This window comes from Ovis aries, chromosome 1 (assembly GCF_016772045.2).
Source record: "Ovis aries strain OAR_USU_Benz2616 breed Rambouillet chromosome 1, ARS-UI_Ramb_v3.0, whole genome shotgun sequence".
Taxonomy (NCBI): Eukaryota; Metazoa; Chordata; class Mammalia; order Artiodactyla; family Bovidae; genus Ovis; species Ovis aries.
In genome coordinates, this window is record NC_056054.1 from 60,870,407 (window position 1) to 60,887,827 (window position 17,421).

General features: G+C 35.8%; 1 protein-coding gene across 15 annotated transcripts in view; it reads right to left on the minus strand.

Annotated features, from left to right (window-relative positions):
• TTLL7 (tubulin tyrosine ligase like 7) overlaps positions 1–17,421 on the minus strand; it is a 171,394-nt gene that overhangs the window by 18,128 nt on the left and 135,845 nt on the right. For 9 of the 15 annotated variants that reach the window (XR_006059911.1, XR_009599635.1, XM_042250312.1 and 6 more), the window contains 2 exons: positions 15,585–15,745; positions 8,920–9,093 (listed from right to left, as the gene is read on the minus strand). Coding sequence is in view for 10 of the 15 variants with exons in the window: in XM_042250312.1 (XP_042106246.1) it covers positions 8,920–9,093; positions 15,585–15,745 (335 nt within the window). In the remaining 5 variants the exon portion in view is untranslated. Of the gene's footprint in view, positions 1–231; positions 5,936–8,919; positions 9,094–15,584; positions 15,746–17,421 lie in introns of those variants that run through there. The other 6 variants (XR_006059909.1, XR_009599633.1, XR_009599631.1 and 3 more) reach the window with 3 other exon arrangements.

Here is a 17,421-nt window from a genome sequence, read left to right on the forward strand (position 1 = left end):
TCCCATTCAGAAGGCTGTCTTTTCACCTTGCTTATAGTTTCCTTTGTTGTGCAGAAGCTTTTAAGTTTAATTAGATCCCATTTGTTTATTTTTGTTTTTATTTCCAGAATTCTGGGAGGTGGATCATAGAGGATCCTGCTGTGATTTACGTCAGAGAGTGTTTTGCCTATGTTCTCCTCTAGGAGTTTTATAGTTTCTGGTCTTACATTTAGATTTTTAATCCATTTTGAGTTTATTTTTGTGTGTGGTGTTAGAAAGTGATCTAGTTTCATTCTTTTACAAGTGGTTGACCAGTTTTCCCAGCACCACTTGTTAAAGAGATTGTCTTTAATCCATTGTATATTCTTGCCTCCTTTGTCAAAGATAAGGTGTCCATAGGTGTGCGGATTTATCTCTGGGCTTTCTATTTTGTTCCATTGATCTATATTTCTGTCTTTGTGCCAGTACCATACTGTCTTGATGACTGTGGCTTTGTAGCAGAGCCTGAAGTCAGGCAAGTTGATTCCTCCAGTTCCATTCTTCTTTCTCAAGATTGCTTTGGCTATTCGAGGTTTTTTGTATTTCCATACAAATCTTGAAATTATTTGTTCTAGTTCTGTGAAAAATTTCGCTGTAGCTTGATAGGGATTGCATTGAATTTGTAAATTGCTTTGGGTAGTATACTCATTTTCACTATATTGATTCTTCCAATCCATGAACATGGTATATTTCTCCATCTATTAGTGTCCTCTTTGATTTCTTTCATCAGTGTTTCATAGTTTTCTATATACAGGTCTTTAGTTTCTTTAGGTAGATATATTCCTAAGTATTTTATTCTTTTCGTTGCAATGGTGAATGGAATTGTTTCCTTAATTTCTTTTTCTACTTTCTCATTATTAGTGTATAGGAATGCAAGGGATTTCTGTGTGTCGATTTTATATCCTGCAACTTTACTATATTCATTGATTAGCCCTAGTAATTTTCTGGTGGAGTCTTTAGGGTTTTCTATGTAGAATATCATGTCATCTGCAAACACTGAGAGTTTTACTTCTTCTTTTCCAATTTGGATTCCTTTTATTTCTTTCTCTGCTCTGATTGCTGTGGCCAAAACTTCCAGAACTATGTTGAATAGTAGCGGTGAAAGTGGGCACCCTTGTCTTGTTCCTAACTTTAGGGGAAATGCTTTCAATTTTTCACCATTGAGGATAATGTTTGCTGTGGGTTTGTCATATATAGCTTTTATTATGTTGAGGTATGTTCCTTCTATTCCTGCTTTCTGGAGAGTTTTTATCATAAATGGATGTTGAATTTTGTCAAAGGCCTTCTCTGCATCTATTGAGATAATCATATGGCTTTTATTTTTCAATTTGTTAATGTGGTGAATTACATTGATTGATTTGTGGATATTGAAGAATCCTTGCATCCCTGGGATAAAGCCCACTTGGTCATGGTGTATGATCTTTTTAATGTGTTGTTGGATTCTGATTGCTAGAATTTTGTTGAGGATTTTTGCATCTATGTTCATCAGTGATATTGGCCTGTAGTTTTCTTTTTTTGTAGTATCTTTGTCAGGTTTTGGTATAAGGGTGATGGTGGCCTCACAGAATGAGTTTGGAAGTTTACCTTCCTCTGCAATTTTCTGAAAGAGTTTGAGTAGGATAGGTGTTAGCTCTTCTCGAAATTTTTGGTAGAATTCAGCTGTGAAGCCGTCTGGACCTGGGCTTTTGTTTGCTGGAAGATTTCTGATTACAGTTTCAATTTCTGTGCTTGTGATGGGTCTGTTAAGATTTTCTATTTCTTCCTGGTTCAGTTTTGGAAAATTGTACTTTTCTAAGAATTTGTCCATTTCTTCCATGTTGTCCATTTTATTGGCATATAATTGCTGATAGTAGTCTCTTATGATCCTTTGTATTTCTGTGTTGTCTGTTGTGATCTCTCCGTTTTCATTTCTAATTTTATTGATTTGATTTTTCTCTCTTTGCTTCTTGATGAGTCTGGCTAATGGTTTGTCAATTTTATTTGTCCTTTCAAAGAACCAGCTTTTTGCTTTGTTGATTTTTGCTATGGTCTCTTTTGTTTCTTTTGCATTTATTTCTGCCCTAATTTTTAAGATTTCTTTCCTTCTACTAACTCTGGGGTTCTCCAATTCTTCCTTTTCTAGTTGCTTTAGGTGTAGAGTTAGGTTATTTATTTGACTTTTTTCTTGTTTCTTGAGGTATGCCCGTATTGCTATGAACTTTCCTCTTAGCACTGCTTTTATAGTGTCCCACAGGTTTTGGGTTGTTGTGTTTTCATTTTCATTAGTTTCTATGCATATTTTGATTTCTTTTTTGATTTCTTCTGTGATTTGTTGGTTATTCAGAAGTGTGTTGTTCAACCTCCATATGTTGGAATTTTTAATAGTTTTCCTCCTGTAATTGAGATCTAATCTTAATGCATTATGGTCAGAAAAGATGCTTGGAATGATTTTGATTTTTTATTCCAAGGAATTTTTTAATGTAAATTACCAAATTTAACAGCAATTAATTTTCAATATTTGTAGTATCTGTAGTTATGTCTCTATTTCTATTCTTGATGTTAATTGTTTCTTTTATATTCTTGATCAGTCCCAACAGTGATCAATTTTATTAGTCTTTTTAAAAACCCACTTTTGCCATGTTGATCTTTATTCTGTTTGCTTCATTATATTATTAATTTCTGCTATTGTTTTTATTATTTACTTTTTCTGTATTCTTTGGGTTTACTTTAATGTTATTATGTCATCATTCAAGATGATAGATCATTTAATTTTTGCCTTACCCTCCCTAATATGTTAAGTCTATAAGTCTCCTTGTGATAATGATTTATGTACATACTGCAAGTTTTTATTTCTAATATTTTTGTTACCTAAGTACATTTACATCCATTATGATTTTATTTTTTATCTTTCCAAAAAGGATGGATTTTGTTACTTTTAAAGACTGCAATGAGATCCAACCAGTCCATTCTGAAGGAGATCAACCCTGGGATTTCTTTGGAAGGAATGATGCTAAAGCTGAAACTCCAGTACTTTGGCCACCTCATGCGAAGAGTTGACTCATGCGAAGAGTTGACTCATGTGAAGAGTTGACTCATGCGAAGAGTTGGAAAAGACTTTGATGCTGGGAGGGATTGGGGGCAGGAGAAGAAGGGGACCACCAAGGATGAGATGGCTGGATGGCATCACTGACTCAATGGACGCGAGTCTGAGTGAACTCTGGGAGTTGGTGATGGACAGGGAGGCCTGGCGTGCTGCAATTCATGGGGCTGCAAAGAGTCGGACATGACTGAGCGACTGAAATGAACTGAACTGAAAGGCCTGTGATGATATACAATACTTTGCATGATTTCAATTTTTTGAATATGTTTCATCATTCCACTAGTTGATTTTTATAAAAGATTCAGGTATGCTTACTGTATTGTATTCTGAGGTGATTGACTTCACTATTATGTGACAGTTAAATCTGTTAATCATATTGTTATAATTTTCTTTGTTTTTAATTCTTTTGAGAAATATATATTAACATCTCCCTCAATGGTTGTAGATTTGTATATTTTCCCCTGTAATTCTGTCAACTTTTGCTTTGCAAAATGTGTTGGATATTATTACATGTAGGAATCTATGCTGTTTATCAGTGCCCCAATCTTTGACAGGTCCTGAACTCCTACTTTTTTCTCTTAGGTCCATGTGTCTGTCAAAAGCACTATTCAGTACTAAAAAGTACCTGGTTTTACCTCTCTGATGTTTTCACAGCAAATGTTTTGTTGGTATTTTGTCCAGCTTTTCCTATCAACATCAGAGGGAGGATTTGTCCAAACACCTAGTGCTCTTCTACTAAAGGCAGAAGCTCTAACTCAGAGGTTTAAAAAATGACTTTAGCCACAAAAATGAGCTTATATGAAGGCTCAGTACATAAAAGATAGAAATACAGAGATGCTGAGACTAAAAATTGTTTGGCAATCCCAAAGCCTTTGAAATAAGGCTAGCTATAGTGAAATATTGAGCTGGTCCTAAAGACTCTAGTATCCTAGATATATGGATATAGATATAGATACGCATACAGATATAGAGACAGAGGTAGATTTAATGATCCAGGTGTGAATATCAGTTAGTTTTGCTTAGTTATGAGTCCACCTCTGAGAAACAGCTTCTCAGTTGGTATGGCTATTTTTTTTTTTCTCTTTTTGGTTACACCACACAGCATGCAGGATTTTAGTTCCCTGGCCAGGGATGGAACCCATGCCCCTTGCACTGGAAGAGAGGGGTCTTAACCACTGGACCATCAGGGAAGTTCTTGGTGTGTCTATTAAATTGCTATTTTTCTGAGACTGCAAGGTTGAAGGCCACTCTCTTCCATGTAACCGGTGCTACATATACTTTTAAGCCACATATACCTTTAATATATTCTTAAGAAATATTAATATCCTGCAGATGTGTGGCCAAGATAAAGATGGTCCATTAACCTGACTGATGCACGCTTTATGTTCTAATTTTACAGATAAATCAGTCAAATATATGTTTCCTCATGAAATATTTAGCTATACCCTATCCATTATTTATATTAGGCATACTTATGAAAGTGAAAGTGAAGTTGCTCAGTGTATCTGACTCTTTGCAACCCCATGGACTATAGCCCACCAGGCTCCTCCATCCATGGAATTTTCTAGGCAAGAGTACAGGAGTGGGTTGCCATTTCCTTCTCCAGGGGATCTTCCTGACCCGGGGATCGAACCCTGGTCTCCCGCATTGCAGGCAGACGCTTTACCATCTAAGCCACCAGGGAATCCCTATACTTATACTTACTTATAAATATAAATTAATATTTTACTAGGTATACTTTATAAATAAAATGTATCAATCTATTGTTGTTATTGTCATTCAGTTGCCCAATCATGTCTGACTCTTTGTGACCTCATGGACAGCAGTGCATCAGGCCTCTCTGCCCCTCACCATCTCCCAAAGTTTGCCCAAGTTCATGTCCCTTGCATCAGTGATGCCGTCCAGCTATCTCATTCTTTGACACCCTCTTCTCCTTCTGCCTTCAATCTTTCCCAGCATCAGGGACTTTTCCAACAAGTGAGCTGTTCACATCAGATGACTAAAACACTGGAGTTTCAACGTCAGCATCAGTCCTTCCAATGAGTATTCAAGGTTGATTTCCCTTAAGATGATTGGTTTGATCTTCTTGCTGTCTAAGGGACTCTCAGGAACCTTCTCCAGCATCATAGATTGAAGGCATCAATCCTTCAGCACTCCGCCTTTTTTACAGCACAGCTCTCACAACCATACATGACCACTGGAAAGACCATAGCCTTGACCATATGGACATTTGTTGGCAGAGTAATGTCTCTGCTTTTCAACACACTTTCTAGGTTTGTTGTAACTTTCCTGCCAAGAAGCAAACGTCTTCTGATTTCATGGCTGCATCATGGATGCAGTCACCATCCGCAATGATTTTAGAGCCCAAGAAGAGGAAATTGATCTCTGCTTCTACCTTTTCCCTATTTGCCATGAAGTAATTGGGCTGGATGTCATGATCTTAGTTTTTTTTTAATATTGGTGTAGTCTATGAAACAGAGGTAGATATTTTGGTAATTTCCTAGCTTTCTCTATGAACCAGCAAATGTTGGCAATTTGATCTCTGGTTCCTTTGCCTTTTCTAAACCCAGCTTGGATGTCTGGAAGTTCTTGGTTCATGTAATGGTGAAGCCTAGCATGCAAGATTTGAAGCATGACCTCACTAGCATGGGAGATGAGTACAATTATCTGATGGTTAGTGCATTCTTTAGTGTACCTTCTTGGGAACTGGGATGAGGATTATCCTTTTCCAGTCCTGTGGCCACTGCTGGGTCTTCCAGATTTGCTGATATATTGAATGCAACACCTTGATGGCATCATCCTTTAGAGTTTTGAAGAGTTTACTGGAATTCCGTCAATCTATTAATAAATATCAAATTAATTGACTCCTATATATAAAGCAAAATGCTATAGGTTCCCAATATACAAGGGAAAGAATATGTAGCCACTTTTCCCATTTTTTAAAATTAATGTGACATTAACTTGGACTTTAATATCTTGATATTAGATGTGCTCAGTCAGTCATGTCCAACTCTTGGCAACCCTATGGACTGGGGCCCACCAGGTTCTTCTATCCATGGAATTCTCCAGGCAAGAATACTGGAGCAGGTTTCCATGCCCTCCTCCAGGGGATCTTTCTGACCCAGGGATTGAATCTGTGTCTCTTGCGTCTCCTGCATTGGCAGACGGATTCCTTATCACTAGCGCCACCTGGAAGGACATGTTCATTTCTCTCTCTTTGTGTTTCCAACTAAAACTTTGACCAGTATAAATTTTCTGGGCTCTAACCAGAAGTAAATTATTTGATTTGCAGGTTTAAAAGAAGGAATCAGTCAGGCTTGGCTCAGCCCCTTTCTCTTTTTGTATTAGCCTATCTGCAGAAAGAATGCATTTTTACTTGCTCTCCTCCCAACACTAATTGAGTAAGACTTCATAGATAATGCCAGCGGAAGGTTTGGGTTGATAGAGTTTTGTCTTTGACTGGATGGATACACTTAATTCTAGAACTCAACATTAGAAAACACATGACTCTCATCTATATCATGTCTCTCAATAGCTTTTTTCAGTAATGAAGCTACATTTTCATGACCATCTGTATGACTCCTACATTTCTCTCTCAAATGGTTCTGAACTTAGCAAGGAATGAAGGATGTGTTTACTGACCTCTCTCCCCTAAGAAGCTTATAATCACTATACTGGGGTCATGCTGAACATTTATCAGGGTCCATAACTCAAAATCGCCAGGGGAGAAATATTTCTTCCAACCAAAAGAAGGGGAGGAAAATTTTAAAAACTGAAGCAACTGTAAGGTATAATTTCTTCCTCCAGAATAGCCAGCAAAACTCATCTTATTTTGCTTAGCCACAAAAGTAACATGATCCTTCAACAGAAAATAGGTTATGAAATCTGGATTTTTAAGAGCGATATTAAAGAGTTTGAAACCATCCTTCTTAGAGTGGAATTAAAGGTTTTCCTGATCATGATCCCAGAGTATCATTCTTAAAGTGAAGGCCCTTCACTTATATGTTGTAATGTCTTAAAGATGGCCATCATGTTTTTAAAATCATATGAAAATATTAATAAAAGTAATATGAGCTTTATTCAATAATTTGCTTCTGTCAAACCATTAAAACTACAAAATACAGCTTTGGTATTTACATATTTTAAATATTAATATCTAACTTTACCTCTACCATTTTTAAAATTAATCAGCTTCTGTTTGCAGGGGGAGAGTTAAAGACACTGCATTATACCTCAATAGTGTAATGACAGGTACAAGACAAACAAAGGTTAAACATATATCTCTCAATACTTTTTGTGAAAAGCATTCCAAGCCATCTTGCTGTTGCAGGTGAATTTTGTAGAAAGTTAGCTATATTATATCTCCATGATCTTTTTAATAAACAGATCAATTTCTAGATGTTTCAAAAAGAAAACCCAAGCTATGGTAGTTCATTTTCCTCACCATCTATCAATTACTGCTGTTTGTTGTTTAATAAGTCATGTTTGACTCTTTTGTGACCCCATGGACTGGAGCCCACCAGGCTCCTCTGTCCATGGGATTTCCCAGGCAAGAACACTGGAGTGGGTTGTCATATCCTTCTCCAGGGATCTTTCCAACCCAGGGATTGAGCTGACAGTCCCTTCCCAGGTGGCACTAGTGGTAAGAACCTGCCTGCCAACGCAGGAGACAAAAGAGACTTAAGTTTGATCCCTGGATTGGGAAGATCCTCTGGAGGAGGGCACGGCAATCCACTCCAGTATTCTTGCCCGGAGAATCCCATGGACGGAGGAGTCTGATGGGCTATAGTCCAAAGGGTGGCAAAGAGTCGGACACGACTGAAATGACTTAGCACGCTCCTGCATTGGTAGGTGGTATGGTTGCCACTGAGCCACCAGGGAAGCCATTCAATTGTTACCAGATCCTATTATCTTTTGACTATCGCTTAGTTTTTCAAAATCATGGGTTATACTCTTCTTTCTTGATACTACTACAAAAACTTACACATGCTAAAAGTCACAGGAAAGCGAAAGTGTTCGTCTCTCAGTCATGTCCAACTCTTTGAGATCTCATGCACTGTAACCCACTAGGCTCCTCTCTCCATGGAATTCTCCAGGCAAGAATGCTGGAGTGGGTTGCCATGCCCTTCTCTAGGGAATCTTCCCTACCCAAGGATCAAACCTGGGTCTCCTGCACTGCAGGCAGATTCTTTACCATCTGAGCCAAGACATTTGTCTTTAATTCTAATGGGAACTACGATTGTCTTGAGAAGTGCTAAAATGTACTTCTTGTTTACTCTGTGTATCTTTGCAGTAAACAATATCTTCATTTTTTAGAAAACTACCTATTTTAACTGGACAATATTTATAAAAGTCCAATTTTTAAATGGATCTTAACAAAATCCACCTCTCACAGATCTATTTGGTGATAAAAGGAATAGCAGAGGCATACTGAACATTAAAAATGAAACTAAAAGCATCTTCTCAACTATATTAGGATAGAGGAAAAAGACAAAATATCCCTGCTGAGGGAAAAATTAAATTTATTACCATTTTGTATGCGCTTACTTGGCTTTTGAAAGAAAAGTATGTTAAGTTAAATAATATCATTTCCATGTAGGTTAACTTTGTCATCTTCAGGTTTGTGATGGCTGTTCCTGTTCAGTCTTTTAAAGGTAAAGATTGTTCAAGTTAAAAGAATCTTGTAGATAGTAGCAAGCATAGATTTTTAGTCTTTAGCTTTTCTTTAGCCATCTAGACAAAAAGAGACTTTCACTTTCAAAGTGCGTTGCAGCATTACTTTATATAAAACACACAGGACCTAGGAAATGTAAAACAAGTACCTGGAATTACCCCAGTCAGTACCAATGCCTGAGAGTGATCCTCTTGAGTCACTTGCGTATTTGTAAACCACTAGCAGGCACTGTTTACAAAGCTCGACCAGGCGCTGGCAACATTGAAGCTGCAAAGGAGTCACCATTTCCGGGCTTTTATTGAAAATACTCTCCCAAGAGGATCTGTTGACATGGAAGCAGACATGATCTCATGTGGCTGTTAAAAATGGCAACCAACAATATCACTTACCTAGCAACAAACCAATAAATAAAAAAGTATAAATGGCCTCACACATTTGAAGTGACTACATATGGTTAAAGTTATCCAGTAAATATGCAAAATGAAAGGTAATCTTTCATTATGTTATGTTAAAAAATACAACACAGAATTCCTATCTTTAAAGACTTAACTGATGCCAGCTCTGAGTAGCAACAGGATGGTTTCCCCACAGCTCCTAAAAACTGAGTTACTTTACATTGAAGGAATTGTAAAACACTGAGCTAATTTCTCAAAACTTAGGTATTCTAGAAATACAGATTTTCTAGGAAGCTATATTTATTTTTATATTAATGATGATTCCACAGATTAAAAAGTCACTGTAACTTAATTTGTGATCTCTCTGAACCAACAAAATTTAGATTAATCCCATGATTATGACCACCCCTTTCAAAACATGTTCATATGTAATTATGTCCATGATATTCCTAGAGCACATGCTCTATACTGTAGAAGTAATGTAATCTCAACAAGCGCTGCCCTGCCGCAGTTCCAAAGGCAGTGTCCTTCAGCACATTCAGCTTAGCACACAGCACGCAGTAGTACACAGTGCCTTGGTAGACTTGAGTGAGCGCACGTGTGTGTGTGTGTGTGCGTGTGTGTGTGTACACATATATATTTGTTCACAATTCCTAAGCTGACTGTTATGACCCAAATGAGAAAACACGTTACTACCCCAAAAGCATTGGGAAAGAGAGAGACTGATTTCCTTAGTGTAACTGAAACTCCTTTCAAGCTTCAAGGGGAAAGTTTGCTTTGAGACTTGGTAATGGTTCAAGTCCCATTTTACATAAACCAATTCACTTAATCCTCAGAGAAAAAAAAGACTAGATTTTAAGAAAAAAAAATGTTAAGAAAAATATTTTTCTGAAGAACTGCATTTCCCAATGGGAAATTCAAAGACTCCATTTTCAATCTTCTGTGGATATTTGATATCTTTGGAATTTTTTTAAAATGCTGTAGGCACTCATCAAGGTATTTTTTAGCAGAAAGTCTATTGTTTATTTTTTCAGGAGAAACATGGTCCCAAAAAGACAGCATGTCATCAGTGAACGACATATTTTCTTAAAGAGAATAAGATTCAAATAAGTAGACTGAAAGGAATAAACTTTCTTCTATGTTCTGAGATGTTCAGGGCTAATTATATTATACTGTTTTTATTATTTAAAAGGGATTAAAGGTTATTTTCATTCAAGAAACAGTAATGTGTTAGTTAAATTAACTCTAAATTTTAATTTTATTACTAAATATAAGAAAAACTAGATATGACATACATGTTTATATATCTATATTTGTATATATATACACATATATGTCACCAATTTACTTTGTGTGATCAAGAAAAATATTGGAGAATGCCAATTAATAATGGAATTTTTTTATAATATGTCTTGGCCTAGCAAGTCTTACATGCCTGGGTTCAGAGAAATTAAAGTTTCATATGAACGTAAATACACAAAGAAAATGTTCTGACTCTTGACTGGGCACTTTTACATTCTCCTCCCTGGGGTTCTAGTTATTTCCATAAAAGTCTACCTCCATCACCACCCTCTCTTCTGAATAAGAAAATATTTCTATTTTAATACATTGGAGCCATTTGATTAGATTCACTATCAGATCACTTACATCATGGTAATATTTGTTTTCCTGACTTGAAGTAAGAAAAGAACAAACAAAATGGAAGAAAGACAAACGAGCTTCTTTTATCAATATAACACCTTAATTTGACATGACATTCTGAGTAATATGTGAGTTATAACATGGGCAGCTTTGGCTTTTCATTCTGTCATTGTTTCTTAAATACTGAAAATAAACATGACAAGGTTCTCTACCTAATTTTGCTGTGTATGTTCACTACCACTGACCAAAGGCTACCTTCTACACTATTAATCCATATTTAAGTGTCAGAATGCCAGAATCACTCATAAAGAAAAAAGAAAATGACCAGGACTTGCTTTGCTTGGCACTAGGCTAATGGTACACCCTCTGCAGAAAAGAAACCTATTCTTCAACAAGTGTTTAAGAACTGTGTCCCCAATCTCCTAACCTGCCTTCTGGCACGGCTGAGTAATGTGAAATCCCTCTAGAACACCACAGTATATCAATTTTCAATACTAACAACATAAAAAATTTGAAGTAACTGAAAGGATGGAGAATAAGTTATAACACTAATGCCTTATCAAAGAACCCAGGGTTCTTATCTGCCTGCTTTCTGAATCAAAATTCCAAGGAAATGGGAGGACCAAAATCCACGAATTCAGACAGAAAAATTAAATGGTTAAAAAGTTCTCTCTGGCACTCCTGAATCCTCAGAGAAATATGAAAAGTAACAACTTCAAATGACATTTTAAAATAATATAACAATAAGATACAGAATACTGAATAACCTCCTGGTAACAAAGGGGAATCATTAATGAAATCCAGAAACTTGAAAAGCCACATGTTATCCAGTAATCCAATAATTTTCACCACCTTTTTCATGAAAAATTTTTAATAAAGCAGCTATCTAAAAAATAAAACATTCATTTCTTTTTCTTCTGGTAGGAGCCCTAGTGAATGATCGAGGAGCCCAAAGTTAAGTACCAGAAAGAAGAAAGTAAAAAAAAAAAAAAAAGAAAAACTGGGCATCACCAACTGGATATCAGCTCAGAAAGATTAATGAGCTGCAAAGCACTAACAACACAACATCCAACTAGATGATAGAGAACAGTCAGAGTCACATCATTTTATTAATAAGTAGCATATATGATATGCATACATTTTCACATAGGCATATAATTCAGCCTAGAAGCAGACCCTTGCCTTAGAATATTCCTTACAATTTCTTCCCCCAAGATTGTTAAAAAATAAAACAAATAAAAATAGAACGCATTTCTATGATGAATTTCCATAAGAAAATGTCTTTCACTAAACGGTCTAAACTAGATTCTTTTCTCTGAAGTTTGCATATCAGGATTTTGAGTGAAGACGGGGTTTTTCCAAATAATACGTTCCTTCTCCCATAGGCCCCTGCCTCCTCTCTTCCTCCTCCTGCAAGTCTAGGCTGCAGTGTTCCTTCCCTTGGACACCTCTTGTGAGCTCTATGGCCCAAGTTTAAGTCCCATAGCTCCCAGGCTTGCCCTATCTCAGTAAAACGTGGTGGATAATTTTATTCATGAAAATTCCAAGAGCGAGTCCCTTGGAGAGGACACATTCAGAACGTGGAGCATCATTCTGAATAGCACTCCCAGGAGGCTGCATGTGATTAAAAGAGTCCCTGGGCATGGGCTTCAGCAGCCTGAAAGAGCAAGAGAAAAGGGTGAGCATGTTTTCTATTCAGTGCATCAGCAAAACCCCTGGGCTAATTGTCAGAAAACCAATGACAAACATCCACATTATTTGATGTTTTGAGATGTGGACAGGGAATGGTTTATTCATTTTGTTTTATTATTGGGAGTTGAGACAGGCAGTGGCAGAAATCAAGGTGGCTCAGAGTTATTTGGATTATATTTTTTTCCAAGAGTTTTATACCTAACTGTGAAAGCTGCACCTTTTATTAAAATCATTCCTTTAGAACTAAGCTAAGAGTAGATTTTTTACCTAGACCGCTAGGTTGTTAGATCAAAGGCTAAAGAAGTGTACATTGACTGGACATGATTCAAAGAAAAAGTAGAACTATTCTGGATTCAAAGTGCCAACCAAACACACACACAGCATTATCTGACTTCATTAAATTAAGGAACCTGAGGAATGTCACTTGTAAAGGTATAAAATAAAATCTGGTATAAAACTCATCTTTACAAACCACCAAGTTTTTAAAGAAATGGTTAGAGAGAGGAGGTCAAATCAGATACAGAGCTATTCCTGCTCCATCTGCTCAGTTTGATGGGTTGAGGATTTGGCTAATGCTACAGGGCTTGCAATATAGTAAGCTTGGCAACCACTGGCAATGCTGCTTTGAAAAGAGTGAATAAAGCACAGAGTTAAGAACTTGGACTCTTGACACACATCCTGAGTTTAAATGCAGGCTCATTATGAAAATTTGGGCAAGTTATATACTTTATCCTTGAATTTTTTCATCTATACAATGAGAATAATAATAATAGTTTACTCAAAATGTTGTAGTGGCAATTATAAAAATAGTTAATGTATAAAACAGTATCAAACACTTAGTAATCCTTCAAAAAAAATGTTATTTACTTTCATTATCATTAGCAGTAGTAATAGACACCACCAGAGAAACGTGAGTGGAGTACTGTTCCAGGAACAATAAGAAAGGATTCTGAATGGAGTCAAAGTAAATTACCAAAATAGAGTCACCAGCACCCATTTCAGTACCTGACTATCTCACTGTCTTCCATTTGTGAAAAGAAGCTGAAATTCATGTTCAACATTCCAACCAATGGATCAACAAACAGAAAGAAAAAACTCTAATTATGATTTAAAATAAGAGAAATTCTGTAGATAGTCAGCAACTAAGAGTCATGGAGTACAGTTCAAATGTTTCATTTAAATCTCAGTAGAAATAATTTATAACCGAGACTATTCTCAGATTTCATCACAATTCAGAGCACCTTATGGATTCTCCCTGCTGGTGAATGATAGCTGAGGAAAATTATGGTGCTGAGAGTAAGTCTACAAATGGTATAAACGATTCAGTACTAGATGATGTGAATATTTAAACAGAGGACATTCAGATCATTTCAGACTAGAAAGGCTGTTAAGGTTTTACCCAAAAAAGACACAGTCTGGGTCTTTATATAGGATTCAAATAATGGAGAAGAGATTGGATAAATGGGTTTGTGGAAGGCAGTCCAATCAGATACTCATTGACATTAATAGTTGGAAGAAAGAAAAAAGAAAAATTTTAAGATATTTGAAAAAGAATCAATTTGTTTGAGGGGAGCAAAGTTTAACTAGGAGAGTAATGAGAGAGACGACAGGAAAAATAATAAGAGATTTAGCATATTAGAGAGTCTTGTATTTTTAAATAAGAAATCTAGACATTAACAATAAATGAAGGAAATGATTACAGATTTTAGGAAATGACTGTGACATTAGGATGGATAAGGGAAACAAAAAACTAGAGGCAAAAATGCCTAGGAATCTATCAATTTCACTTAGCCTTTCTCCCTTAAAGGCTCATCATATCTGAAATCCTACAATACTTTGTGTCTCTTTCATAACCATGATTTTCATGTATCTTATTTTGTCTATAAGAGACAGCAGAGTTTATTGATTAACAGAATGAAGACTGGAGCTAGGCTGCCTGAGTTCAAATCTCAGTGGCACTAGGTCCTTAGTACCTATCTGTGCCTCAGTTTCCTTATCTCTGAAGTGATGATAATCATAAAACCTGCTTCAAAGTGATGTTATGTGGATTAAATCACTTAGTACATGCACAGTGCTTAGAACAATGCCTGGCACATAATAAGTGGTACTGCATTAGCTATTACCGTTTTTAAGTTTCTTGAGGGCAGTGTTAGTCACTCAGTCATGTCTGACTCTTTGTGACCCCATGCACTGTACCCTATCAGGCTCCTCTGTCCATGGGATTCTCCAGGCAAGAATACTGGAGTGGGTTGCCATTTCCTCCTCCAGGGGATCTTCCCAACCCAGAGATTGAACCCAGATCTCCTGCATTGCTAGCAGATTCTTTACCATTTGAGCTACCCCTGGAAGCCTCTTGAGGGCAGGGACTGTATCAAATTCAGCACTCCAAAAGTATTTAAATTATCAAGTAAATACTAGATAATTGTTAGGAACAATGAAGAACAATCTTGAATCAAATAATTGAGAACTGTTAAGAAAAATGAAAAATAATCTACAGTAGCTACGGTGGGGATGTGATAGAAAAACTAACAAGATTAGCCCATGGCTGAAAAGACAGTGAAGGAGAAAAAGGACATGGATGCCCCTGAGATACCAAATCTGTATGACTGGGAGAGTAATAATGGGATTTGGGGAAGTCCAGAAGGGAAACCATTTCAGAATAAAAGGGAGGTATGGAATGCTTGGCTTTAGATACCTTGAAGACAAAATGACAGTGAGTCACAACAGCTTTGACAGGACTGAAAGTCTGGAAAGGAGCAGGAGTGTAGCCATGATTTTGGAAGATGGTTACATAAAGGAAACAGCAGAAGAACCATAAGGATACCGATGTAATTATTTTTTTTTCATTAGGAATACTTTCTCTCCATTGAATTCAAATTAGTAGGTGGTACTGTGTTCACAGCCATCATCTCATCTACATCAGCTTAAATATTATAGATTATAGTTAAGCACTGAAACTTATATGCAGTTACAAAACCACGTTTTAAGAGAGTGAAGAAATTCAGCCATTTCATTGGGCTATCTTTATAATTAAATAGCAAAAGGTTAAAAAAATAACAGTAATAGAAAATAACTTAAAACTTACCCTGAATCACAAAAACAGTTCCATAGACCTTGGCCATGACTCCAGAGTAAGCGATTAAAAACTCGGTTGAAAATCCTATACAAATTCACTTCTTCAACATCAGGTACCTTCCAGATACGTGGAAGAACTGCGCGGATACTTGTTTTCACTATGTCCAAAACCTAGTGCAAAAACCAAAATATTTAAAAATCTAGGTGTATATGTATGTGTCTAAAATTCAAAGATGAATATATTTAATTCAAATATGACTACATAAACACATACTGACTCACTCATTCACTAAAGGACAGTACAGAATGAAAAGTCCAGAAATAGATCCAGTATTTATGAAACTTTGGTATATGACATAAGTGGCAAGTCTGACCATTAGAGTAAGAAGACATTAAATTTAAAAATTAAATTTAAGTAAATCAATAAACAGATTTTTTAAAATAGTAATATTCATGAAAAAAATAGCTGAAGCTGAATTCATTACTCAATCCACAAAAATCAACTCTACAGTGATAAGGGCTTTAGTTTTGAAAAATAAGCCATTAAATATCTTAGTGGAAAGTATTAGTGAATATCTTTTATCATGGGTTAGAAAAAGATTACTTAAATAACAAAAAAGTATAGAACATAAAATATTAACAGATTTTGATTATACTAAAAATTAAGAACTCTGGACATCCAAAGATATCTTAAAGGCAATAAAAGATCAAGTTACAAGCTAGGGAAATACATTCAAAACGTATACATCTAACCAAATAACAGTATTAGGAATATATAATGAATGCCTAACCAATTGTTATTATACACACCAACAAATTAACAGAAAAAAAATAAACAAAAATACATAATTCACAAAAGAAGAAAAATATGCCCAATAAACATAATGAATAAAAATTGAGACTAAAATTAGATATCATTTTCTATCCATTTAATTGACAAAAATTAAAAGTCTGACAATACCAAGTATTGGAGAAATATGGATCTATAGTATCTCAAACAAAACTGGCAGGAGTACAAACTGGAAAATATTAGCTGGGCATTAACTCCTAAAGTTGAAAATGCATATATCCTATGACCCAGCAAGTTTATTCCTAAGAGAAAATCTCTCATAGGTTAAAAGCAAGAGCATGTACCAGAATGTTCGAACAACTGGTCACAATTGTAGACATCTGAAGAAGACCTAACCCTCCATCAGTGAGAAAGTGAATAAATAAATAGTCATAGGCTCATTCCCTTAAGACTTTTATACAGCGGTTGAATGAAATAAAAGGGCATATAACATAGAGTATCTTAATTATTAATGGTTAAGTTTTTAAAAAATACATACCAGTCAATACATACAAGGTGCAAATTTTATATAAGTAAAATGGTTAAATTTTAAAAATACTTATGAGGAATACACATAGATATAATAATATCATATTTTAAAAAGGGGGGGACTGAGGAATATTGAATTCCAGAAAATGGCTACCTGAGACATGAAGGGCCAGGGGAATAGGAAGGGAGTCATTTGATAAGATAATAGGTTATTGCCAAAATCCTTGATTTGGGTGTTGGGTTCACAAATGGTACAGTAACTTAAGAACACTATTTAATAAAAGCAGGCCGTATATGGACCAGTAATGAGAGAGTATCACAAAACAATGGCTAGGATTAATCTAATTCTGGGCAACTAAAATCCTAGATACTCTAAAAAAGTATAAATCCCAGAAAGCTATTTTGTCTAGTTTGACATATTTAATATTTTTGCAATTCATGAATTTCCAATGAAATATTTTCTTAAAAAGTAAATATAGTATCCTAATTTCAATTCACCGAAGTAGATTTTTCATTTCTTATTTTATTC